Source organism: Eschrichtius robustus, chromosome 3 (genome assembly GCF_028021215.1).
Source record: "Eschrichtius robustus isolate mEscRob2 chromosome 3, mEscRob2.pri, whole genome shotgun sequence".
In the NCBI taxonomy this organism is placed as follows: domain Eukaryota; kingdom Metazoa; phylum Chordata; class Mammalia; order Artiodactyla; family Eschrichtiidae; genus Eschrichtius; species Eschrichtius robustus.
In genome coordinates this window covers 149354642-149382397 of record NC_090826.1, presented here as the reverse complement: position 1 = coordinate 149382397, position 27756 = coordinate 149354642, and the positions used below count along the sequence as shown (strand labels likewise).

General features: G+C 41.6%; 1 protein-coding gene across 2 annotated transcripts; it reads right to left on the bottom strand.

Moving 5' to 3' along the window:
• Positions 1–12771: 12771 nt before the first annotated feature.
• NEK2 (NIMA related kinase 2) lies at positions 12772–24007 on the bottom strand. Of its 2 annotated transcripts, none has more exons than XM_068538427.1 (8): positions 23802–24007; positions 22607–22824; positions 22097–22337; positions 20123–20205; positions 19253–19379; positions 18001–18220; positions 16414–16539; positions 12772–13617 (listed from the first exon to the last, which is right to left on the bottom strand). In XM_068538427.1, the coding sequence occupies exons 1-8, from the start codon at positions 23895–23897 to the stop codon at positions 13391–13393; spliced, it is 1338 nt and encodes a 445-aa protein (XP_068394528.1). In that variant the 5' UTR covers positions 23898–24007; the 3' UTR covers positions 12772–13390. The 2 variants fall into 2 exon arrangements, with proteins under 2 accessions (XP_068394528.1, XP_068394529.1); XM_068538428.1 differs by lacking the exon at positions 23802–24007 and adding an exon at positions 23653–23782.
• Positions 24008–27756: the final 3749 nt, after the last annotated feature.

Genomic DNA, 27756 nt, shown 5'->3' with positions numbered 1-27756 from the left:
CCCGAAAACCCTCCCACTACCAGAGTTCTAAATGGGAATCGGAGCCCAAAGACCCTCTGCTTTTGCCTTTCCCCTCAGTCTATTCAGCTTCCCTCCTTACTCTGGGACTTCCGCCTTGAGCAGGAAGGCCAGCACATCCCCGACCTCGGCCCATCTTCTTCCCACAATTCCCTGGCCAGGCGGGGAGGGCTCTTCTTGCTTCACTTTTCGCCTTGCTATCCCTCACACCCTTGCTGCCAGCGTGGTCCATAAACAAGCAGCATCGGTATCACCTGGGACCCTGGTGGAAATGCAGATTCTCAGGCCCCACCCAGACTTACTGAATTGGAATTTGCATTTCAACAAGATGCCCAGGTGATTCGTGTGCACATTATAGTCTGAGAAGCACAACTGCTCACATTACATCATGGGTGCTTTCTGTCTTGTTTGATGTCAGACCTCTATAATTTGGTCCTCTTGGCCTGGTTCTTAACATATTAATGCGAGCTCAGCAAGTTTGGGAAATCCTTTTCCTCCTTGCTGAAACCCAACTTCAGAATGCTGCAGACTCAAAAATCTTGCATCAGTGCCTTGGAAGTCACAAGCTGAACAGCGACTTTTTCTTTCCCTCAACATTTTTTTTTTTTAATTTTTGAATTTTATTTTATTTATTTTCTTATACAGCAGATTCTTACTAGTTATCCATTTTATACATATTAGTGTATACATGTCAATCCCAATCTCCCAAATCATCACACCACCATCACCAGCCCCCCTGCCACTTTCCCCCTGTGGTGTCCATATGTTTGTTCTCTACATCTGTGTCTCAATTTCTGCCCTGTAAACCAGTTCATCTGTACCATTTTTCTAGGTTCCACATATATGTATTAATATACGATATTTGTTTTTCTCTTTCTGACTTACTTCACTCTGTATGACAGTCTCTAGATCCATCCACGTCTCTACAAATGACCCAATTTCGTTCCTTTTTATGGCTGAGTAATATTCCATTGTATATATGTACCACATCTTCTTTATCCATTTGTCTGTAGATGGGCACTTAGGTTGCTTCCATGTCCTGGCTATTGTAAATAGTGCTGCAATGAACATTGGGGTGCATGTGTCTTTCTGAATTATGTCTTTCTCTGGGTATATGCCCAGTAGTGGGATTGCTGGGTCATATGGTAGTTCTATTTTTAGTTTTTTAAGGAACCTCCATACTGTTCTCCATAGTGGCTGTATCAATTTACATTCCCACCAACAGTGCAAGAGGGTTCCCTTTTCTCCACACCCTCTCCAGCATTTATTGTTTGTAGATTTTCTGATGATGCCCATTCTAACCGGAATGAGGTGATGCCTCACTGTAGTTTTGATTTGCATTTCTCTATTAATTAGTGATGTTGAGCAGCTTTTCATGTGCTTCTTGGCCATCTGTATGTCTTCTTTGGAGAAATGTCTGTTTAGGTCTTCTGCTCATTTTTGGATTGGGTTGTTTTTTTAGTATTGAGCTGCATGAGCTGTTTATATATTTTGGAGATTAATCCTTTGTCTGTTGATTCATTTGCAAATATTTTCTCCCATTCTGAGGGTTGTCTTTTCGTCTTGTTTATGGTTTCCTTTGCTATGCAAAAGCTTTTAAGCTTCATTAGGTCCCATTTGTTTATTTTGGTTTTTATTTCCATTACTCTAAGAGGTGGATCAAAAACGATCTTGCTGTGATTTATGTCAAAGAGTGTTCTTCCTATGTTTTCCTCTAAGAGTTTTATAGTTTCCGGTCTTATATTTAGGTCTTTAATCCATTTTGAATTTATTTTTGTGTATGGTGTTAGGAAGTGTTCTAATTTCATTCTTTTACATGTAGCTGTCCAGTTTTCTCAGCACCACTTATTGAAGAGACTGTCTTTTCTCGATTGTATATCTTTGCCTCCTTTGTCATAGATTAGTTGACCATAGGGGTGTGGGTTTACCTCTGGGTTTTCTATCCTGTTCCATTGATCTATATTTCTGTGTTTGTGCCAGTACCATATTGTCTTGATTACTGCAGCTTTCTAGTATACTCTGAAGTCAGGGAGTCTGATTCCTCCAGCTCCGTTTTTTTCCCTCAAGACTACTTTGGCTATTTGCGGCCCTTTGTGTCTCCATACAAATTTTAAGATTTTTTGTTCTAGTTCTGTAAAAAATGCCATTGGTAATTTGATAGGGACTGCACTGAATCTGTAGATTGCTTTGGGTAGTATAATCATTTTCACAATATTGATTCTTCTAATCCAACAACATGGTATATCTCTCCATCTGTTGGTATCATCTTTAATTTCTTTCATCAGTGTCTTATAGTTTTCTGCATACAGGTCTTTTGTCTCCCTAGGTAGGTTTATTCCTAGGTATTTTATTCTTTTTGTTGCAATGGTGAATGGGAGTGTTTCCTTAATTTCTCTTTCAGATTTTTCATCATTAGTGTATAAGAATGCAAGAGATTTCTGTGCATTAATTTTGTATCCTGCAACTTTACCAAATTCATTGATTAGCTCTAGTAGTTTTCTGGTGGCATCTTTAGGATTCTCTATGTATAGTATCATGTCATCTGCAAACAGTGAGAGTTTTACTTCTTTTCCAATTTGTATTCCTTTTATTTCTTTTCTTCTCTGGCTGTGGCTAGGACTTCCAAAACTATGTAGAATAATAGTGGTGAGAGTTGACATCCTTGTCTTGTTCCTGATCTTAAAGGAAATGCTTTCAGTTTTTCACCATTGAGAATGATGTTTGCTGTGGGTTTCTTGTATATGGCCTTTATTATGTTGAGGTAGGTTCCCTCTATGCCCACTTTCTGGAGAGTTTTTATCAGAAATGGGTGTTGAATTTTGTCAAAAGCTTTTTCTGCATCTATTGAGATGATCATATGGTTTTTATTCTTCAATTTGTTAATATGGTGTATCACATTGATTGATTTGCCTATATTGAAGAATCCTTGCATCCCTGGGATAAATCCCACTTGATCATGCTGTATGATCCTTTTAATGTGTTGTTGGATTCTGTTTGCTAGTATTTTGTTGAGGATTTTTGCATCTATATTCATCAGTGATATTGGTCTGTAATTTTCTTTTTTTGTAGTATCTTTGTCTGGTTTTGGTATCAGGGTGATGGTGGCCTCATAGAATGAGTTTGGGAGTGTTCCTTCCTCTGTAATTTTTTGGAAGAGTTTGAGAAGGATGGGTGTTAGCTCTTCTCTAAATGTTTGATAGAATTCACCTGTGAAGCCATCTTGTCCTGAACTTTTGTTTGTTGGAAGATTTTTAATCACAGTTTCAATTCCATTGCTTGTGATTGGTCTGTTCATATTTTCTATTTCTTCCTGGTTCAGTCTTGGAAGGTTATAACTTTCTAAGAATTTGTCCATTTCTTCCAGGTTGTCCATTTTATTGGCATAGAGTTGCTTGTAGTAGGCTCTTAGGATGCTTTGTATTTCTGTGGTGCCTGTTGTAACTTCTCCTCTTTCATTTCTAATTTTATTGATTTGAGTCCTCTCCCTCTTTTTCTTGATGAGTCTGGCTAATGGCTTATCCATTTTGTTTATCTTCTCAAAGAACCAGCTTTTAGTTTTATTGATCTTTGCTATTGTTTTCTTTGTTTCTATTTCATTTATTTCTGCTCTGATCTTTATGGTTTCTTTCCTTCTGCTAATTTTGCGCTTTGTTTGTTCTTCTTTCTCTAGTTCCTTTAGGTGTAAGGTTAGATTGTTTATTTGAGATTTTTCTTGTTTCTTGAGGTAGGCTTGTATTGCTATAAACTTCCCTCTTAGGACTGCTTTTGCTGCATCCCATAGGTTTTGGATCGTCGTGTTTTCATTGTCATTTGTCTCTAGGTATTTTTTGATTTCCTCTTTGACTTCTTCAGTGATCTCTTGGTTATTTAGTAACATATTGTTTAACCTCCATGTGTTTGTATTTTTTACATTTTTTCCCCTGTAATTGATTTCTAATCTCATAACATTGTGGTCAGAAAAGATGCTTGATATGATTTCAATTTTCTTAAATTTACTGAGGCTTGATTTGTGACCCAAGATGTGATCTATCCTGGAGAATGTTCCATGTGCACTTGAGAAGAAAGTGTAATCTGCTGTTTTTGTATGGAATGTCCTATAAATATCAATTAAATCTACCTGGTCTATTGTGTCATTTAAAGCTTTTGTTTCCTTATTAAGTTTCTGTGTGGATGATCGGTCCATTGGTGTAAGTGAGCTGTTAACGTCCCCCACTATTATTGTGTTACTGTTGATTTCCTCCTTTATAGCTGTCAGCAGTGCCTTATGTATTGTGGTGCCTCCTATGTTGGGTGCATATATGTTTATAATTGTTATTTCTTCTTCTCAGATTGTTCCCTTGATCATTATGTAGTGTCCTTCCTTGTCTCTTGTAGCATTCTTTATTTTAAAGTCTATTTTATCTGATATGAGTATTACTACTCCAGCTTTCTTTTGATTTCCTTTTGCATGGAATATCTTTTTTCATCCCCTCACTTTCAGTCTGTATGTGTCCCTATGTCTGAAGTGGGTCACTTGTAGACAGCATATATATGGATCTTGTTTTTGTATCCATTCAACAAGCCTGTGTCTTTTGGTTGGAGCATTTAATCCATTCACGTTTAAGGTAATTATCGATATGTATGTTCCTATTACCATTTTCTTAATTGTTTTGGGTTTGTTTTTGTAGGTCCTTTTCTTCTCTTGTGTTTCCCACTTAGAGAAGTTCCTTTAGCATTTGTTGTAGAGCTGGTTTGGTAATGCTGAATTCTCTTAGCTTTTGCTTGTCTGTAAAGCTTTTGATTTCTCTGTGGAATCTGAATGAGATCCTTGCCAGGTAGTGTAATCTTGGTTGTAGGTTCTTCTCTTTCATCGCTTTAAATATGTCATGCCACTCCCTTCTGGCTTGTAGAGTTTCTGCTGAGAAATCAGCTGTTAGCCTTATGGGAGTTCCCTTGTATGTTATTTGTCATTTTTCCCTTGCTGCTTTCCATAATTTTTCTTTGTCTTTAATTTTTGCCACTTTGATTACTATGTGTCTCAGTGTGTTTCTCCTTGAGTTTATCCTGTATGGCACTCTCTGCTCTTCCTGGACTTGGGTGGCTATTTCCTTTCCCATGTTAGGGAAGTTTTCAACTCTAATCGCTTCAAATATTTTCCCAGGTCCTTTCTCTCTCTTCTCCTTCTGGGACCTCTATAATGCGAATGTTATTGCATTTAATGTTGTCCCAGAGGTCTCTTAGGCTGTCTTCATTTCTTTTCATTCTTTTTTCTTTATTCTGTTCTGCAGCAAGAATTCCACCATTCTGTCTTCCAAGTCACTTATCCATTCTTCTGCCTCAGTTATTCTGCTATTGATTCCTTCTAGTGTATTTTTCATTTCAGTTATTGTATTGTTCATCTCTGTTTGTTTGTTCTTTAATTCTTCTAGGTCTTTGTTAAACATTTCTTGCACCTTCTCGATCTTTGCCGCCATTCTTTTTCTAAGGTCCTGGGTCATCTTCACTATCATTATTCTGAATTCTTTTTCTGGAATTTGCCTATCTCCACTTCATTTAGTTGTTTTTCTGGGGGTTTATCTTGTTCCTTCATCTGGTACATAGCCCTCTGCTTTTCATCTTGTCTATCTTTCTGTGAATGTGGTTTTTGTTCCACGGGCTGCAGGATTGTAGTTCTTCTTGCTTCTGCTGTCTGCTCTCTGGTGGATGAGGCTACCTAAGAGGCTTGTGCAAGCTTCCTGATGGGAGGGACTAGTGGTCTCTCTCAACATTCTTACTGTAACAGTCCTGATCCTCCCCAAGGCATGCTTCTTGAAAATAGGGGTGAGGAAAGAGGCAATGTTACAAGACTGTGAAAGAGAAAAACATAGTATTTCAAAAACTGCTCTCCCAGTTATCACAGCTTTCACTGACTCAAGCTTGGGTGATGCCAGCATCCCACATGGGGGGTAGAGGGTCCTCTTCACAAGGGTGCAAAGGGGGGACCCTCTCACCTTAGCACCCCGATGGCCCCACATTTCCTGAGCAAGCAGACTGCCTTTATGTTCTAGGCCAATAGGGGATAACCAAGCCTTTTCCCCCTTTTGTTTTGGCTGCTAGGAAGTTTAAAGTCAAATTTGTGGCCCCAAAATGGTAAGTGTTTAGTTATGTGCAATCCTCACACTGAACCCATTCCTGGCTCCATCCTTCTTTAATTTTAATGTATGCATTTTATTTTCTTATAAGCCACTTTAAAATCTTTCCTGAAGTCAGGGGAAATAAATTCACGGGCAGGTACAATTCTAGGTCCCTGACTACAGTTTGTCCCACTTAATCTTTTTTTTTTTTTTAACGAGATGCTGGTGTTTTTATTTTTATTTATTTATTTATTTATTTTTTGCTGTGTTGGGTCTTTGTTGCTGCGTGCAGGCTTTCTCTATTTGCATTGAGCGGGGGCTACTCTTTGTTGCGGTGTACGGGTTTCTCATTGCATTGGCTTCTCCTGTTGCGGAGCACGGGCTCTAGGCACGTGGGCTTCAGTAGTTGTGGCATGTGGGCTCAGTACTTGTGGCTCGCAGGATCTAAAGCACAGGCTCAGTAGTTGTGGCACACGGGCTTTGTTGCTCTGCAGCGTGTGGGAACTTCCCGGACCAGGGCTCAAACCCATGTCCCCTACATGGGCAGCCAGCTTCTTAACCACTGCACCACCAAGGAAGACCCTGTCCCACTTAATCTTTTTTCCAGATGAGGAAACTGAAGCTCAGAGAGGTTAAACAAACAGGCCAAAGGCAGGGCCCTTGCTGAGTGTCTAAGTGAGGCTCTCAGCTCTCTGTGTTCAGAGTTGACCCCCAGTAGGAAGCCCTTGGATATGGTTCTCTTGGCAGGTGGGCCAACATTGTGCTGAGAAGGAGCAGAGGGGAGATTCATGTCAGATTTGTTCCAAACCCTGGGACTCTCCATCAAGCATCATGGGGATTTGCCCAGCATGCTCTGGGGCAGCCAGCCCTGCTTGAGAGGATTCCTTTTGCTGGGTCCACCATTTCCCCAGTCAACTGACCAAGGAGGTTCTCAAGGGCCAAGCTGTGGCCAGTGATTCTGTGACTGGAGCAGGTGAACTGCCGTGTGGGAATAAGTATTTCAAAGGTGTGTGCCAGCCTCATCCCCGAGGCCCCGAGTACTTGAGACGGGGCTGTGTTCTCCAGATGCTGGGTACTCCAGGTATGCTGTTTTCCTCGACTCGATATAAGGCTGCCTTCCTAGAAAGAATTTGAGATAAATGCAAAAGCTGACACAAAGGAGCTATTCAGAAAAGAATGAAGAGAGTTTATATGCACCAAAAGGAAAGGATTATTGCTAACTGAAAAAAGCAAATAAAAGAGCAGTACATGTATTAAGATCCTATGTGTGAGTGTGTCTTAAACACACATACTCAGATAGATACATATATGTAGACGCACACACACCACAGACCTCCATACACAGAGACTCCCCCCTCGAAAGCCCCTCCCAACCCTGCCACACACAGGAAGTTTAGAAGGAAACACCAAACACCAAACTGTTAACAGCTGCTTCTGGAAAGAGAGACAGAAAGTGGGATCATGGATGAGAGAACTTCTACTTTTTAATTTTTACTATATATATTTCCATATTGTTAGAATCTTTTTTTTTACTGTTGATTTCTCCACTTTAAAGAAATGCAAGTTAACAGAATGCTCTTGAAAAATTTGTTGGAAACCAATGATATAATTAAGCTAGGAACTACTTACATATATAATTAGGAACTGCTTATATGCTCCAAAAACTATAAATCATAAATGCAGAGAAAATGTAGTTTATCAAAGGGCTGAAAACAGAAATAACAAGAAAACATTTTTTAATGGATTAGAATACCACAGAAGGACAAAGACCAAATTTACAATTTACAAAAATAAATCTAAGTTAGATGAATTCCTCCATTAAAGGACAGAGACGTTTAGACTGTGTTTAAAAAACGAAAAACCTAATTATATGCTGTTTATCAGAAACTTATTTAGCAAAATTGCAATAAAATGTATAAGTAAACATAACAGAAGTATTTTATGCAAATGCAACTAACAAGAAACAATACCAATATCAGTGACAGTATACTGATTGTGAACAATATCAATGTCAGACAAAACAATTTTTACAAACATCTTTACACAAAGAGAACCATTTTACTAACAGGGATATAATTCTCAAAGCTGAAACTCTCATAAACCTTTAAGTGACAAATAACACTATCTCAATGTATTGAAGGGAAAGGTGTTAGAAATAGGAGAAGAAACAGAAAAACAATAGCAGTGAAAGATTTTGACACATTTTGAGTTTTTAACAAACTAAGCAGATGAATAATAAGCAAGGACATAATTAAATATGCATATCAAAAGATATACATTCTGTATCAGTCAGGGTTGTCCAGAGAAAACTAACCATCATGTCTTACAAAAGAACATAGATTTTTTTTTTTGTCTCCTGTAATTCATAGAATGTTTCATTGGTCACATATTAAGCTGCAAAGAAAAATCACATTCTAAAATCTGGTCACAATCTCTGAGCAAAATGCAATGGACATACTGTTAGGATTTTTTACATTGATGCTATCACTTCATAATTCAAGGACTTTAAAAACAAATGTATTGAATAAAATCAACCGCTGTGAACATTTCCTGTGAATGTGTGGCTACTATTAAGGAGCACCCAGTGGCATCAAGAGGGCCAGCACGTTGTCTCAAGAGAAAGTCGGGGCAGGTGGGAGGAGGGGGGGTTTCCTTCCTGGCTGGGTGTCAAGTGATGCGCAGCCTTGGATGTCTAGGGTTTCAGTAGCTCCAGCAGAGCTGCGGAGCCTCAGAGCCCTGGCTGTGGCCATGGTGTCAGAAATGTAGGAGGAGCCTTGGTGGAGGTAAGCAAGGGTGCCCCTACCGGCCCCTCTGAGTACGGTGTTGAACGCAGCCTTTCAGATGTGGGAGGTTCTCAGGTCACTTACCTCTGCCCTTCCAGTGTGGGGTGAGCCGGGGTTACGGGGAAGGCGGGCCCTCACACGCCCATGGATTCCATCAGCTTTCATCATCCTGCTCGCTGTGCAATCCATCCATCCAATATGGATCCATATTTTCCCAGCCACCAAGTCCAATGAATGATAATCTTTTCTTGCTGGAACGTAGACATTCTCTCCATTCTTTTCTAATCAGCTTCCTTGCATCATCTTTTGCTTTCATCCTCAGTTCATTCTGGGAGGGCAGCCTTACCTGGAGTCTTTGAGGGATATGGGCTTTATCCTGGAAGGAAAGTCACCTGGAAACAAAATATCTCCAGGGAGGACAGGCCTGAGGAAGGTGGCCCTGGAGAAGATGCTGAGGAAAGAGGGGAAGGTCTGGGGTCCTGTGAGGGTCACTGGAGAACCACCTCTTGGGCACCCCCTCCCCGAACAGTAACCTGTCTCCCCAAGCAAGCAGGTCTGAAAGGCCCCTGGACCCTAACCATGCCGGCTCAGCATCAGTCAAGTGTCTTGGGTAAGGCTAATCACCCTTAACTCATCATTAGGGGAAACTAGATGGTTTGGGGACAAAGGTAAACTTCTGCTGTCTTGCGGAGGCAGGCAGTAGAGGGTTATAGTCAAGAGCCTGAGCTTTGGAGTCAGAAATATTTCAGAAGCCAACCGTGCTTCTTCCCAGCTGTGATCTCTGAGCCTCAGTTCCCCCGTGTAGAATGTGACACTGATGATGTCAACTTCTCAGGGGGTGTTGTGAGGACTGAATGAAATAATGAGAATAAGGCATTTAATCAAGGCCCACGTGCAATCTCTCAGTAGCAAACCAATTGCACGGGCTGTGCGGACAAGGTGGGCTTTCCGGTCTAACAGGCCCATGGTGCCACCTTGTGGCTGCTGTCTCTCAGAGCATCTGGTTAATCTTTCTCAAATCCAATGACCCTTTTTCAAATGCCTATGAGCAGGCTGTGCTTGGTGAAACATTATTGTTTAAACAATAAAAGACTGTAATGGTAAGTATGGTGTTGATGTCATGCAACGCACCTTAGAAATATCTTAGAAAGTGATGCTGAAGAAACATCATTTGGGAGGACTCTCCCGTCTCCCCCGTCAAAGAAATCCTCTTCTTAGATTACGGCCATCATTACCCAAATACCCTCAGATGTTCCGAGCTTTAGGGGTGGAGATGCATAAGCAAATAAAAACATCTCTCCTCAGTTTCCAAGCTTCTGCCCGCTTTCAAGTCCTGCCCTATCACAGCTCCCAGTCATGTTCGACTTTCCCCTCCCCTACTGATATCTCTTCCCCGACCACATGCCCCACTCAAACCTCCCTTTTCCTTTTCTCCTCCACCCCACTTCAACACTAATGACCACCTCTTCTAAAATTGCATCCCCCGAATCCCTCCGCCCCTTTCCTGCTTCATTCCTCTCGGTGGCACTCAGCACCGACTCCCCCTACTTGTTTCTTCTTTGTTTACTATCTTGCCCCATTTGAACGGCACCTCCCTGAGGGCAGGGATTTTAGTCTTTCTTCCTTGCTGTAACTTCAGCACCTTAAACAGTGCCTCGCTGTAGTAGGTGCTCAGTAATTGTTGGTTGGTTGATTGAAGGAAGGAACGAAAGCAAAGGTGGAGTCTGAGATAGGGGAAACTAGAGAAGCTCTGCATGCCACAGGATTAAAAAAGGAAAGAAACCTTATTTCCTAAGGTAGGAAAGGAGTTTCCTAAAGAAAGGGCTGGTTTCACGAGTGTGGGTCCAGTGCAGTCACATAGGCCTCACATGTAGAAGGAGCTGGCATTCAGAAGGGTCCACCTGGAGTCTAATGCTCTGTGCTTGCAGTCTTGAAATTCATACTGTGTTGCCGAATTCATTTTGTAAGTCAAGTCCAATGGGGCAGGGGCGCAGGTATGGGCTCAGGGCCTCAGCTCACATGGTCCTGCCTCCTGCCCGCTGCCAGTTCCCCCACCCCTGGGGCACCGGGCCCCACCCAGCCTCCCACACTCTGTTCCCAGAGGGGCGTCAGCATGGGCAGGGGAAGGGTGCCAGAAGTAACTTGGGACAGGGGATGGCGGCAGCTGCCTCCCAATGCCTTTCCCCCCTCCTGGGCTGGCAGCCCCATAGCATGGCTGGTGGGCAGCCAGCTAGGGGCCTTATCTTGGCAGGGGCGATCCAGGCACCTCGATCAAGGTACAAAGAAAGTCCCAGCTTGGAGGTGTAAGATCCTTGGGGGGACCTATCTGCTGCAGTGGAGGCTGTGGGCTCGACTTCTCCAAACTGGCAGTGTGTAGGGCAGGCGCCAGAGTCACGCGTCCCCAGGCACCTGTCACAGGCACGTGTGTGTGTCTCTTCTGGCCAGCTTGAGTCGCAAAATATGAATTACATAATTTCAGTGATTCCACAGATGAGCTAAATGTGCTGCTACTTGCATTTAAAACTGGCATCCCACTACATAAAAGATGAATAGTAAAGTTCATGCTAATAATTTAAAATTTCAATTTCTGTTTACTTATAAAATTAAATACCAAATAACACCACAATAAGCAGAGAGACCTTGGAAGAAAGGACAAGGCTTTATATATACCTTTATTTTTATCTATTTATTTATAAACTTTATTTTTGGCTGCATCGTGTCTTCGTTGCTGTTCGCGGGCTTTCTCTAGTTACAGCGAGTGGGGGCTACTCTTTGCTGCGGTGCACGGGCTTCTCATGGCAGTGGCTTCTCTTGTTGCGGAGCATGGGCTCTAGGCGCACGGGCTTCAGTAGTTGTGACACTCAGGCTCAGTAGTTGTGGCTCGTGGGCTCTAGAGCACAGACTCAGTAGTTGTGGCGCACGGGCTTAGCTGCTCCGCGGCATGTGGGATCTTCCCGGACCAGGGCTCAAATCCGTGTCCCGTGCATTGGCAGGCGGATTCTTAACCACTGCGCCACCAGGGAAGTGCCATATGTACCTTTAATGGTACTTGTTTCCTGCTTTTTGAACCACATTTTTATTTTGCACTGGGCCCTGCAAGTTATACTCAACATTTACATCAAAGTGGTTCTGTTAGGATTAATCTGTGGGTATACCATAAAGGCCTGGTAATCAGTTTCTGATTGTATTTCAATAATATTATACCTCTGATAGAACTACGTTATCAACTGTGTAATAAACCTATAATAAAATAGCTAATAAAGGAGCTATTTCTTCCCATTTATGACATTATAACCCTTCATAACTTGGTCTTATTTCATTAAGCTAAAAGGATTAGCATTGCCAGGAAAACATCACATGAAAAAATGTGATGGGCACAGCAAGGACTGCTAATTCATATTAAAAGTCAGACATGTAAAAAAAAAAATCCATCAAAACCAAAATAAGTTTCCTTCAAGGGTGGGGTATATTCCAACAGGTTTCAGCGGAGATCAGGTTTCTCAGGCGTGGTACTCTGACGTTTAGCTGTGAGGGCCGTCCTGTGCACTATAGGATGTTTAGCAGAATCCCTGGCCTCTGCCCACTAGATGCCAGTAGCACCCTCCCTCCGATCATAACAGTTAAAAATATCTCCAGACATTGCAAATATACCCTGGGGGGCAAAACTGCCCCCGTAAGAACCACTGGCTTAGATGGACAAATGAGATGGGTAGTAAAGTGACGTATGGCTCTTGCAAGCATCACATTCTCTTCCCTACCCTCCAACGCCTAAATATCATAAACACACAGACTCCCTCCAACTAAGATCAACAAATACAAGCGACATGAATACAGGAAAACTAAAGAATTCTTTTATTTAGTGAAAAAAGAGTAGGCAAATGACAGACAGCTCACATACTGTTAAACAGAATAAAAAGGGAAAAAAAAGAGTTAGAGACATCATAGTGATGGAGTTTCACAGAAGGTGACATTTAAACTACAGAGCAAGGGGATATTTATAAGAGAGATGTCAAGGTATTAGTGACCAATCTATATCCAATTAGGTTTTCTCTAAGCTCAAGAACATTTAAAACCTCAGACTTAAATTTTAACTCTAGACGTGACAATTGTAAGCACACCATTTCAGTCCCTTAAAACTTGTCAGTAAGTGCTGCTCCTGGGTAAATATCTTTTTCTAATATTATTTCCCCACCCCAACATATAGAACATAACATTTCATGTTCCAGTAGTAATCACACACAGGATTAAAAACCCAACCGGCCAAGAAAGTGTTATTCTTTCTATGAAGCGTTCTTTACAAAAGAAAGAAAAATGAAAGGGGTGGACATTGGTACAATTCTTGCTGAAGAACAGCAAGAGTAATACCAAACCACCCTGCTTACTATAGAAAAGGCACGGCTCGCGGAACCAAGTATACAGGCTACAGCAGTCGAATACCCATCTCGAAAGGGCTGGCAACATTAAATACTGTACGCAGGTCTGTGTCTCTGCGTCAGGCTAGCGCATGCCCAGGATCTGTCTGCTTTTCAGTTGGTAAGTTTGTTCAATGTCTGACAGGGCTTGAGCGCGAAGCTGAGCAGCATGAAGCCTTTTTTTCAGGTCCTTGCACTTGGATTTGGAGGTGAGCTGATTCTCAGAATTCTCACTCCTCATGACATTCTCCTTACTCTCCCCACTGAAATGAACTTTCTTCTTCATTATCGAGGATGTAAGATCAAAAAGTTCTTTAGAAAGAAAAAAGAAAAAGGTTTTTGAGTTTCATGAACAGGAGATGAACTCCTCCATACTTACCAAACTTACTGAAATATTTATTGTCAGTTTGCATGTGAAATCTGGGTACCTGTTTATTCTCTCTGGGATAGGAGTGTTAAACAAAATTCAACTGAGCAAATATTAAAGATCTCACTGGCTTTATTCAATGATTCATAAATTGGGCAGCATCCCATCCAGAAGACAGAAAGGAGTTCCAAGGAGCTGTACAAAAGGAAAGGCTTTTATAGGTAGAAGGGGGCGGGACAAGGAAGTTACACCAGCAAAGAGGGGATTGTCTGTGGCAAGGTCACCTTCCTTCAGGGGACAGCAGGGGTCTATCAGGCAGATGACCTCTCTAGTGCTGACCAGGTAATTCCTGATTGACTGGTTTAAGATTCCATTCCTGAGAGAGGCTGAAACTGCCATTAAGTTAGGTATTAAGTCCTGATTTGGTGATGTTTGGTGACCAGTGACTCCATTTTGGACCTGTTCTCTCTTTTTTTAACAGGTTAGGGGCATGAGGTTGGCAGAAATCAATCAGCCTTTTAATCTATAGCCCAAAATCAAGGAACCTATGTTTTATTCTCGCGACAATCAACATTCCTCTTAAGGTTAAATGCACTGAAGATTATGGGCCACAATATAAAACTTCTGGAAATCAATGTTATTTATCTCTATTCTTGAAAGCGAGTGCCATTCTACCTAGAACACATTACTTCCAGAAAAGTATGGAAGCAGAAGCTCTTTCTCATAGCGAGCACCTACAGTTTTGGCTAAATACTTAAAAACACATTTTAAAGCGGCTTAACTGACCACAAACTTGTTCCAAAAAGAACCTACGCAAGATTCAGCATGGTAAAAGTAAATTGAGTGAACTGTACTTTTAGCATGAAAAAAATAATAATTTACTTAAAGTGGCTACACTGTTAGGAACTGACAACTATTTGGGGGTTGGGGACTTGAAGGTCTGAATTCTAGAACCTTTTTGTTTTTCCTTTGTGTTCATTTAAAGGAAATATGTTCAAATATTTACTGAGCTCATTGTATGGGCCGTTGTGGACCAAACAAAGGCCCTACTGTGGTAGGAGGAGATAGACCATAAACAAATAAACAAGCCCATATGAGGAATACTTGAGGATGGTATGTGCTGTGAAGGAAATTAACATGGAGAGAGGGAGACAGAGGTGCCATGGGTGTTTGCAGTGATGAAGCCGCATAACAAGGTGACTTCTGAGCAGAGACCTGATGAGAGTGAGGAAGTAAGAAGTCACATGACTATCTAGAGCCGAATGTTCCAGTCCAAAGAAACGGAGACGCCCTGAGGGAGGAGCAGCTGCACAGAGAAACGCTGCCCTCCGACTGTCCCAACTTCCTACTTCATACACTGCTCCTCTGCAAAGCATTTTAGGAGATTGCTTTTAGGCCTCAACTCCATTGTTTCAAATAGATCCACATTTATTACCACAAACACCTATATGTTTGTAAACAGACAGTGTAAACCGTAAACCCTACTAATAAGACAGTTTTATAAGAAAGTGTTTAAAAAAAGGATTAGTATTTCATTAAATAGACTAACTAGAGCTTTTAAAAAGATGCTGATGCTTACTGTGGTGATCTCAATTTATTTGTTTTCCTCATGTCTGAATTTTATAGCCCAAGGATGGGGAGAGGATATTTCCAGCTGTCTTGAGTTCACAAGGGCACCCCCTCTCCACTGCTTTGTTGTTTTTCTTAGGGCTCTAACGTGCTCAGTACTTTAAAATATCTCCTACCCACACTGGACACCATTCCCACAGCTCATTTTAAGTAAGTCTTTGCCGTGATTCGCATACCGGTAGATTCTTCTACCTACGTATCCTACGAAGTGAAACACATCATCCTTCACCAGCTCTTCTCACCCTTTGCTCAAAGACTCTCAGGGCAAGATGTAAATAAACTCTTTAACTGGGAGAGCCGTCCCCAACAGGGCCTTCAATATAATTCTCGGCAACGGGCTTGATGCATGACACTTACCCAGATAAAAATTCCTCCTCACTCTATCACAGTAATCATGATTTAAGTCTAGTTTACCTTTATGGATGGCAGTGTGGGATCTAAGAAAAGCTGAAATAAATATTATAAAAATACTGAAATGGTAGATAGCAGTATTGAGAAAAAAGATATTTACTTCCATCACTAGTTTCATTTGTTTCCATCACTTATTACAGAGCATATGTAGATAGATATTAAGCAATCACATTTTGACATACACGTTTCAATTGGAACGGGTCTTAGCAAAGATCCAAAAGTGATGGCCTATTCTACAGTTGGTTTATCACACCTTTTAAGCCATACTTTCTATGAAGGATGTGGCAAATATGAGTTGGTCGTGTGGTAATAGTAAAATGCTAGCATTTTCACTTGAAAATGGAGAGAAATGTAGTTTTGAAAATATACCCAGAGAAAAATCTGAAAGGCACAGCATTTTTTTAAAATGACCTAGTTTTTAAAAGTAAATATCAAATACTGAACACACAGTCTGATAAAGCTAATAAAACCGAAGATGAAATCATCCTGACTCATTGCCTCATGTCTCTGATCACAGTTAAGTCAGTCATTGCTAAAACAGAATTCTTATCTCCACTGAAACGCATATATTCAGTTAACTCCATCATAAAATTCAAGACTCCGAAAATTTAAAGGGCTGCCAAAGCCACCTTCGGGGCAACACGGGTGCCCATTTCCTCATTTGTGGCACCAACTTCTGTTCTCTGAGCTGGTTCACATACCTGGACCACCCGCCAAAGACAGGAACTTCTGGTCCTTCAGCAGGCTGTAATTCTTCAACAGACTTTCTGCTCTGGCCAGCTTGTTCTCTGCCAGTCTCTCACGAACACAAAGCTCACGTTCCTTCTCTTTGAGAAGGGAATGGAACGAGAAAGAAAGAAATTAACAAGTGGCTCTGGGTATAAACAATTCACATTTGGTAATCTTACCGCTTTTCCTTATCGCTAAGGCTAACAGCCTGACCTCCGATGAGTCATGTTTTGTGAAGGGTTTCCTACTGTATACTCCAGCCAACCAGACTGTTCCCGTTTCATAATGCAGTGTGGTTAGTATGTTGTATGTTGTCTTAGGTTTTCTCCTAAGGACCAGCTTAAGCACAAGGACAAAGTCAGCTTCACCCTTTGGTTGTGATGTGTGGGAATAACTCACGGGGGAAAACAAAGAGCTACTGCCATCCCCGCTCTCCGCGGAGAAGGGGCAACAGTTCATTTTCCGGGCGTTACCCGGCTGCACGGTACAAACCCTTCTCCCTCTGGGTGAATGACAGCACCCAAACAGAAGGGAAAAATCCACAGCTCAGTTAGGTGGTACTTCTTTAGATCAGTAACGAAGTCTATTATTTATTCATGGCCCAGCATTCAGAGAGTTCAGATTTCAGCTGCTATGTGAAATTACAAAACACTGGGGAAAGTTTTAATGAAATGTTTTTGGTTGTTTGTTTTTTGTGGGTTTTGTTTTTTTTTTTAAAGAATTCTTTTGACAGAAGAGACAAAGATTTTCAGGTAAGCACAGGCTGTACCTCCCACAGAGAGCATATCTCACAGTACTAGACAATTATCATTAAGAAGTAAAACATTAACAAACGCATTTAGATGCTTTATAAGTACGTTTAAATAGAAAAACACTTATGAAGTCTGCATTGGCATAGAGCTGCAGAAGCGAGATCGGGTGAGCCACGAGGGGGGAAGAAGACAGTCGCAGCCCGTCTCTTATCCCTCGATGTCAAAATGCAGAGCTGCACTGCTTCTGCTGCCTTGCAGAATCCTAAAACCTGGGTAGCAGCTCTCACTTTAGTGGAGTAGACAGAGTTTCAACATCAAAAACTCATTAGCACCCAGTCCGTCAATACCCATCAGAGTATTTAAATATCTTGTACCCACATCCTCTGTGGAACTGCCCAAATACATCTAGTCTTACACACTGTAGGATTTCAGACCCGGGCTGTGTTGGAGCAGCGTATCAGAAGGGAGAAGTGCTGGCAAATTCTAAGACCTTCTCTACAATGGGAAACCTCAGGGTCCGTATATTAAGAAAGATAAAGAAAAGAGTGACTCTACAGTACAGTGTGATGGCTACTGTGCTGGGCTGTCACAGTTAGGGCCCGACAATGTGACGACCACAGCTGATCTCAGAGAAAGAGGCTCAACACGAAGGTGCAGCAAGCTTGATGTGCATATCTTGGTTTCGCAAGTATTTATAAAAACATTCTAATAGAGCATAGACATGAGATCCTCTATTCAGATGGATTTTCACATACATTAGAATAAGCTTCCTGGAGTTCTCTGTGCTTCACCCCCACTCAGACTTACGCTCCAGGCTTTCTTCCCTTGCTCTGAGGGCTTGCTCCCGCTCCTGTAACTGTATTTCCTTCAGTTTCAGCTCACTCAATACAGGGCTGGAGTCCTGCAACTTTCCTGGTTCTCCTAATCGCCGCCTTCTTCTCTCAGGATTTCTCCTTTGCTCTTCTGCAACCAAGTCTGCTATCAAAGGATTCTCAAGAATTTCTTCAACAGAAGGTCGATGGTAATCCTGGGAAAAAAATATTCAGTGTTACAGGCACACTTCATAATGGACTACTCATCCTGAAAGAGCAGTTACATTTAAAACAGCATATATTTCCAAGGCAATGGGTCTTTTTGTTGTTGTTGCTGTTGCACAGCATTATAGTTCTACATCTGTATACACTACAGAGTGATCACCACCACAAGCTCAGTTACCATCCATCACCATGCAACTGACCCCCTTCGCCCATATTGCCCATTCTCCCCCCGCAACACACACACACGGGTCTTAAACACCTGAAAAATAAGTTCACTGGTGGCTTTAACTCATGAGGTTCTGGGTCCACAAAATAATGCAGATTTTAACTTACCTGTGTTCCCCTTTTACCCTAAGAAAGCTCAATCCCTGTGCTGTGCTGGGTAGCATTGCTAGGGTCGGTCTGTTTCAGGGCACGTACTGCCCTTGCATCTCTAAACTACATTAAGCAGGATGCTCTCTCACCGACCTTCAATCCTGTTACTTCACCTGCATCCTTCCTTCTCTTTGAACTCCCACAGCATTTAACTCTGTTCTTACACAGCCTGATCCCTAGGACATCTCCCTCCCCATCCCACTGCCAGATTTTTTCTACATAATCTCTTTATTTCCCCTCTACCCTTTTTAGCCAGCCCTCCCCCACCATTCCCATCTCTAATGATCTCTAATCTCTCAGAGCTAGAGGCAGAGTAATAAGGTCTTATTATTCCTGGCCCCTTCCTGTACCACCTGCCACTTTGAGGTAGGCAAGGACAAGGGGAACTGAGGATTTGGATCCTTCTTGCAATCTTTCCTTGCTACCAACCATCTGTTAGCATGGCAGAGAGTGGGAGGAGACATAAAGAAAGCACAGAAGGCAGGCCAGCAATGTGCCAAGGATACATGTTTTCACTCTTGGTAACAGTAGATTTAGCTAAAGAAATATATTTAATGTTTCTTTAGACTCATTGCTCCACGAGAGCATACACTGCAAAACTTAACTGAGAGATGGAAACATACAATATATCACCTTATAAACTTTACCTTTAAATTTAACATCCTTGTAATTATGTCATTTAATTCATCAGAGTAACGATATGGAATTCGCCTGAATTTGCCTTCTCTGATCTTCCCAGCTAGTTCTTTCTGGTTGAAAGCTGTAAATGGAGGCCTGGGGAAAAAAATTTTTTTTAAATGTAAAAATGAAAATATATAATAAGAAGCAAACCAAAAGCAGAGTTTAAGGTTCAGTTTGTATTTATGTTTCTACTTCTGGGATCTTCTTCTGTAGCTAAGTTTCCCAGCCTTGGCACTACTGACGTTTGGAGCCATATGATTCTGTTATGGGGACTGTCCTGTGCATTGTTTAGTATGTTTTGCAGCATCACTGACCTCTGTCCGTTAGATGCCAGTAGCTATCCCTAGTTGTGACAACTAAAATGTCTCCAGACATTGTCAAATGTCCCCTGGGAGGCAAAACTGGGGGGCAAAACTCCCCTTCGCTGGTTGAGAACCACTGCTCTACAGAATACTTTAGAAGGGAAAAAACAGAAAGAAAAAAGGGAAAGAATCAGAGCTCTTTCCTGTGCAAACCCTAGACTGCTTCTCTAGATCTTTATTTCATTTCTTTCACAGGCTTGACCTATATGCTCTCCCCTTGAGCTAAGCTCAGTCTAACAGAGAAACATCTAACCAGGTTAGAAGCTTGAACAAGTCTAGATCCAGCCTCAGGGATTATATTATTAATTTGTAAATAATTTTTTTTAACCTGTCCATCTACCTTAATTTTAACCCATGGTATGATTCTTTCAGACTTGAATGTGCACGGATGCTCAAAAAGCTGAACCCGGTGAAAGGTGACAAATCTCTCTAAGTGTAAACCTCAGAATAAGAATCTGTCTTCATTATACTTACATTAATGCACACAATTCATACAGCAAACAACCTAGTGACCAGATATCTGACTTCTCATTGTAGGACATGTGATTCATTTGTTCCTTAAGGGGGAAAAAAAGGTAAGAAAATAGGGGTTTAAAGTTCATTTTGTTTTAAAACTTACAAAATTAGTCCTGAGACAAAAATGGAACCTTAAAGTTTGGTAATATTCACTCAAGGAAAAGAAAGGAACAGATTTTATATCTATAACAAAAATTTCAAATACAAAAGGCTGATTCCTCTTACATTAGATCTTGTATCATAACAACAAAAAGATGGTACTTTATATTTTGTATTCAAATTTATAATGGAAAAAAGGCAATGGTCTTATCCTAATACACTTTGTCATATATAATTCATTCACTTATTTTTCATTCACAAATATTTATTATGTTACTACAGGCAAGGCACTGGCAAGTTAAAGGTGAACATGAGATACCTCTACCCTCTACCCTCAAAGAATTCATAATCTAGAAACTCCATTTTAAAAGAACCAGAGAAAATTCTAGAATAACATCTAGCCCACATTTAAATGAATATAGACATAAATGGTTAATTGAATCATTCATTTATATATTTTTCCCTTAGTCCACTGTATATACCAGAATAGTAACTAATATTCTCACTTCCTGTTTTAATTGTTTGCCCTTCTTCCACACGTACAGTAACAACAGTCCACCATGGCTCTTATTCTCAACAGAAGGCACAGAGGCAAGTACTGTACTGAAATCTTCAGGGGTCTTCTTAGTAATTTAAAGTCCAACAGGGGAGTCTGGTACCACTTCCTGACAATCAATCCCATAGGGAAGGCTAAACTGATCTATTTACAAGGGCAGGAGGGAACAGGAACAAAAGAATTGTGCAGGTTTCAAATTTTCCAAGAACCACCTCTGGGTAATTTTCCTTTATAGCAAAGGCTCTCTATTTGGAATCTGATCCAGTGAGAAAATGACACTGCTCTGGCCATGTCTAATCTGAGTCAAAAACAAAGTCACTAATTTACAAAGTTTTACACTGTAGTCAGATTGGTTAACATAACTAAAAAAGATTGAGAAAATCCTGAAAATGTTTGTGAACAGCTAAAAAAATAAATCTCTCTCCATCTTTATCCGCTCATCTTTCATATACAACACATTGGTGCTATCACTTATTGATTCAAGCTTTTCAAAAGTCACTAGAGAGCCATAAACAGTTCATACCCTTCGACCCAGAAATTTCATTTCAAGAGCTAAACACCAAGGAAATAACCAAAAAGGAAGAAAGAATAATTCATACAAAGACATGCATAGCAGTGCTCCTTAGAATGGTGAGACATTTTGGAAACAAAATATTCAGCAACTGAGGAAACAGGTAAATGGGTGGACTCTGCAGCTCCACTGTAGGAAAAGGCAATAAAAAAAGAATAAGTACAAAAAGTTAACACTGCAAAAATATGTTGTCAGAAGTGAGTGAGTCTCCTGAGCCCTGAATCTCCATGCACAAGAATCATCTAGAAGGTCTGTTAAAATACAAAGTCCAAAATAAAAAGTGGTGGAGGACAAACAAAGAAAAAAAAAGTTGAGTGCAAAGACCTGTCCAGAGATCCAAATTCACTGGATTTGGGGCTCAGGACTCTGCATTTTAAACAATCACCCCAGATGAGTTCCAGCTGGTGTCCAGGACCTATGGCACTTTGGGAAGTGCTGCTCTTGAGGGCAGAGACAAAACCTATCTCATCTTTGTGATCCCAGAGCTTAGCACTTGGTAGTCATTCAATGAAAGCTTGATTTATATTGCTAATACAGGAACTTAAGGGTCTGGTGGTCCATTTGGAAAAATATAAATTTAAAATAAAACAGTATTGTTAATTCTTGCCTATTGGATGTTACTAAACAAACAAAAAGCTCAATTTCCCTGCAGTTGAGTGCTTAGCATTAAGATGTTTAAAAAGCATCTAAATTCTGAAATACTTACAGGAGACATATAATAAGGTGTGCCAACAAATGTTTTTGCAAAACTCGTATCGTGGTTTAATATCCTAGCTAACCCAAAGTCTCCAAGCTTAACGTTTTGCTTGCCATCCAGGAAAACATTGGCTGGTTTCAGATCCCGATGCAGCACAGTATGACCACCATCACTTCGTCTGTGACATTCCTTTAGGGCCAGAGTCAACTGAGTCATCACTCGAAGAACAAACTCTTCATCCAAGTATTGTCTGAAATCAAAGCAGTTATATAGCCTATAACTTCTGAATAAAACCATTACAAAGATGGGATGATGTGAATTATCTAGTTTTCAAAGTGTACACATAGGGAAATAAATTGATATGAAATATGGGTGCTGACGTACCACGGATTTTCTAAAGTACCATGCACCCACCAAACAAACACCAGAAGACTCTTCCCCATTACTAAGTACTCTGTCCCCGATCCTAATACAGGATGCTTAACAGAAGCAAAACTAGGCCCATTTAAGAGATTTTACCTTTCCTTGGTCCCCTTCGCAATTGCACTAGCCAGGTCCCCTCCTTCGCAATATTCCATTACAATGTACAGTGTTGTGTTGGTTCGGTCAATAATTCTATCATAGTATCGGACGATGTTTGGATGCTTCAGCTCACGAAGTAAATTCACTTCAGAAACAAGCATGTATTTCTCAGCTTCTGTCATGGAGCCATAGTCCAGTTCCTTCCAAACTAAGATCTGAAATAAAAATTTCCAAGGTACAAATAAACTCATTATACTCAAAACCTTTTTAAAAACTTTTTAAAATTACTTCTCTAGTAAGTAGATCATACAGTGACATCATCTAACGTAGTTCAATGAACCTAAGGACCCCTGAGTTTACTTCCATAATCTTCCCCTAATTTTTCAGGAATAAATGATGCAACACAGGGTGATGAGGTACATTAGGCCTCCCCCAACCCCCTAACCTCCATTGCTTAGTCAAAGCTGGTCAAAGCTGGGGCAGAGGTGGTCAAAGTCCTCGAGCATTCCAAGTCAAGATTTCCAAGGTAAGAGAACTTAGTAAAGGTCCTTCCGTCAGAGCCAATTTCCTCTCCATTGTTTCTTTGTGTAAAGTCTACCTACACACCTTGGGAAATCTGAATCCAACAATCTGAATAATGGGTATTTTAAACGAATTCTGACTACAAGACATAAAAGTTCGAGGTGCTGATGGTCATGACTGAGAGGGCTCCTCTTCTCTAAAAATAGCTCAGGAGTCAGCTAGCTGTCACCAACTGAAGGCCCTTAGCAGGTCAAATTGGGAAAAAGGAAGAAAATGGAAGAGAAAGGAAAAAAGATAGAAAAAAAAAATATATATATATATATAACATAAATATATAAAAATGTGCAGTCCCATGTAAATAGCAAAAGCGGTGTTATGTATTTGACAATATTCTATTTGGCACATTCTATTAACTTTATTTAAAAATTAAGGACAGATTCACAAATGAAAAATAAAAAAAAAAAAAAAGGAAAAAGGGACACAGTTTCCCATCCCTTGAGAGACCCAGGACCGACACAGACCTGGGGGGATATGGCTGACTCTTCTGAGCACCCTGCCTTCCAGACGCACAGCCCCAGGCAGCTCGCTTCCCTTCGGCGGCAGAGGGCGCGCCCCCCGCAGTTTGCAAAACCGCGGCGGGGGCGGAGACAGGCGCCGAGCCCGCGCTCACCTTGCCGTCGCTCTTCCTCCGGATTTTCTGGCAGCGGCCGTAGGAGCCCGTGCCAATGGTGTACAGCACCTCGTAGTCTTCCGCCCGAGTCGGCATGGCCGGACCCGCGCAGGACACCTGAACGTCGCACCACCGTCGCGGAGCTGCAGCCACCGAGTCGGAGACCTCAAGCCACCGCGCCAGGCCGCCCCAGTCTCCAGCCCCGTTTAACCGTCGCGGGCCCCCGCCTCGCAGTCTATTGGCCTGCGGTAAGGCCGCTTCGCCTCTCTGATTGGCTAAGAAGAACACAACACCCTGGGCATCTTGGGAAAAGAAGCTAGGCAACCGCGTCGGCGTCCCTGTCGGCGTCTGCTTCCGACCTCTCGGGAGAAAGGGGCGGAGCTAAAACTAAAGAGAGGGCGGGGGACCGAAAGCAGCAGTGTCAGGTGGTTCCCTGCCACCCTGCCACCCTATTCCTCTGGCTGAGGTCGCCAAGGCAACCGAAGTCCAGAGACCTCTCTTCAGACTTTTCTGCTCACTGCCTCAACCAGCCGCCTTTGCACTCTGACCTCTCACACAACCCATTCTCTGCACGCGCCCTCCTCTCTCAGGTTCCTGTACCCTGAGCCCGGGGCAGGGTCACGCCAAAGTCTGGGTGAGAGCTGAGTACAGAGGTGAAAAGGACTGTCTCTCCCTGAAGGGTGCGCGAATAAGTGCTGACAGTGCTGCGGAACTGTGTGAAGTGCTTGCGGGACAAGCACTTTACATGTATTGTCTCGTTTATAAGGCAGGAATTGGCGTTATTTCCGATGAGGAAATGGAAGCACAGGAAGGTTATAGTATTTGCTTAGGTCCAACATCCAGGAAGAGAAGAATAAATGCAAAAACAGTGGATACTCATAGTAATGATTTAAAGTTCACACATGACTTTAGGACGTAGTCCTCATAGAGAGACTATATCTTTGAACACCAAACTTAGAGGCCTGTTTAACATGCAGAGGATGTGTACAAAACCTCAAGGTGGAATATGGAAGTCCCTGAAGTTTTGGAACACCCAGGAGAATATGGTGGCTGTAAGGCAGAGAGAGGTTTACCTTTAAGACTCCTACAAATTTTTTTTATTAGAAAAGACTACCAAATAGGTTATCAGGGGTGCCAAACACATAGTTGACTGACAATAAATGCAGCCTTCTCTGGGCATGCACAGAGACCAACATTTTCAGCTCGCCCAGCCAGATGGAACAGTCCCACTTTTACCTGGGAGAGGGGACCTGGAGACCTCCATCCAAAGGTGGAGGAGTACTTTACAAGAAGGCAATGCATAAATAGGTCAATTTTCTTTAAATATCTGTTCAGCATGGGATTGAAAGTAACTTGATTTCCTATTAATAAGAATTACAAACCTCTTTATGTTAAAAATAAGGAATTTATTACATGCACTGAATATAACATAATTGGAATTGCCAGCCAGGAGATTTTTAAAGTAACATTCAAGGGCACTGTCTTACCTCAAGGGAATGGAACCAGTTTAGTTTTCAAAAGTTATGTAAGGAGCCACAAGTGGCTCAGTTAATTGGCTTTATATTTTTTTATTTTAGTACCTCTTAAAGATTGACATCCCTAGAGCTCTTTCGCTGGCCCGCCTCAAATCCAACCCTGCACCTTCTCTCTGGCCATTCTTATGCTCTGATGCTTTGCCCCAATTCCCCAAAACCGGCACACTTTCTCAGTTCCCTCCTACCACCACCACCTTTGCACCTGTTACTCCATTTGTCGGGAATACTGTCCATCCCACTCCCTTATCCACTCCCCTACCCCTGATCATGTCTGTCTAGAGGACACAACTTGTCTTTCAAGACTCAATGCCAACTTTCTCCCCTGTACTCTGGAAAGCCTTTCCTAGCAACCTAGAACAAGCAATTCCTCCATCTATAGTGTTCATAAATCACTTTGTACATAAGTCCACCTTAACTTGTTATTTATATTATTTGTTTATATGGATCTCACAGTGGCTCAACTTCAAATTCCTTGTAGCTAGCATAAGCCCTGTAATAAAAGAGGCATGCAAAAAATCTTTGTTAAATGAAAATATGAGAAAGCAGCTTATTAATAATCATGTAAGAATTTGGATGAGCCCTCAAGTACTCACGTTTTGATAGCCTCCAGCCCTGTGGCAGCGACTAAATACTGGGTAAAGAGCCATCCCAAGAGTATGGAGAGTGGCTCCTAGGCACATATGTTCATTCAGCAAATATTTATTGAGCACTTTTCATGTGCCAGATATAATGATAGGAATTAATATGCTGAGTGTTCATTAAAAAAGAGACAGAGATGGTAAAGAGTGACATGGGTATGGCATGACAAACCCTAAAAACATGCCAAAGTTATCCCACATCATTGGGTGGGAGTGAGGGGCAGGACAGCCTAGACACTGAGAAGAAAGAGACATTGGTGGCTGAGGAACATGTGGAGGTCCATCAGGAACACTTTAGAGGACATACCCTTCCCCCATCACTTCCTCCCTCCTTCCTTCATATTCCACCCATCCTTTAAGACTCAACTCAAGCCCAGTTTCTTCCCTGAAAATTTCCCTGGCTGCCTTCAACCCACGGTGACCTCCTAAAAGAGCAATTAACTGTGTTCTTTACTCATTTAGGATGTGCCATATAATAGTCTGAATTACTTGCTGCTCATGCATATCTATCTTACCTGACCTATTAAATCGAAAACTCATCCTTTAACAAATATAAATCGAGGCCCCTCCAGATGCTGAAGATACCCCAGTGAGTGGGACTGACTTGCAGTCTTGGAGGGGGAAACAGTAGATGTACCAAGGAGACAGAGAAATGCAACCATTACAAATTCTGCTAAGAATTAAGAAAACAAAGAACTGAGACAGAAATGGAGAAGACTACATTGAAAGAGAGAACTAAGGGATGACCAGCTCCATAAGAGTGGGACCAAGGCTTGAACTTGTCTATAACCAGGCTCCCACACCCAGGGTCTGATTCAGTGTCTTCACAATTTTCTTGCTAAATATTTTCATTGTTGTCAGTTTTAATTTAAATTTGGTGAAATCTCAAATAAAGAGATGTCTGTGTGTTCTGCTCACAAGTGCTCTACAGGTGTTCCCAAAGACACCAACAAATTTTTAAAACAAGCTCCTTGGAAGACTAATGGGCACCTCCAACGTAACGTGTCCAAAATCATACTCTTGAGCTTTGTCCCAGATTTGTTCTACTCGCTGTTTCCTTCGTCTTAAGTAATTAATTCAGGTGATTTTTTTGTTGTTGTTTCTTTTGTTCACTGCAGTATCTCCAGCACCTAAAACGTGCCTGGAACGTTGTAGGCACTCGGTTGGCATTTGTACATTGAAAGAATGTACCAGCGAAGGAACAAACAAATGAGCCATCATACTGCATTGCCCTCGGCTTTCCTTTATATGTTACATTAAAGACCCACTAGAGGGCTGTAAATCACCGCATGATAAACGAGGAGTCAGTTCGTCTGCACCAGCCCACCCCCAGACCTGTCCTGACAGGACACTTCGAGATTTGCATATTTAGCACGTCAAACCTCAGACAAGACATTTGTGTGTCTTATCTCCACAATTACTTGGAGCCATCTGAAGTCATGGATTATGGAAATTCTTTAAAGTGCTTAATAAAGATTTCTAGAAATAAAAGAGAGAGAGAGAGAGATTCTTTAGAAAGAGTAGAAGCTAAAAGATGTTAAAGAAAGGTGCACGACATAGTATGTGCTCAATAAATAACCATGTTCTAGAGGAAAGAATGAGGTGTTATGGAGACTGACCCTAATAGTGACCCACCACTTGATCTAAACAGAAGGACAAGATGAAGCTAAGAGACAGCTTTGGGTTTAATGGCAGGCAGCTGATGGAAGAGGATGATAAGAAATTTTTCTTTGAGACCACATTGTGGTTAGATCTAGCTCTGTCACATTTTAAAGAGGGATA

Coding starts and splice junctions, on each gene's coding strand:
- NEK2 (XM_068538427.1), bottom strand. CDS start 23,897: ATGCCGACTCGGGCGGAAGACTACGAGGTGCTGTACACCATTGGCACG. Junction 20,206..22,096: donor CACCTTATTATATGTCTCCT/GTAAGTATTTCA, acceptor TTCCCCCTTAAG/GAACAAATGAATCACATGTC. Junction 18,221..19,252: donor CAAGGATGTTAAATTTAAAG/GTAAAGTTTATA, acceptor TTTTTTTCCCAG/GATTACCATCGACCTTCTGT.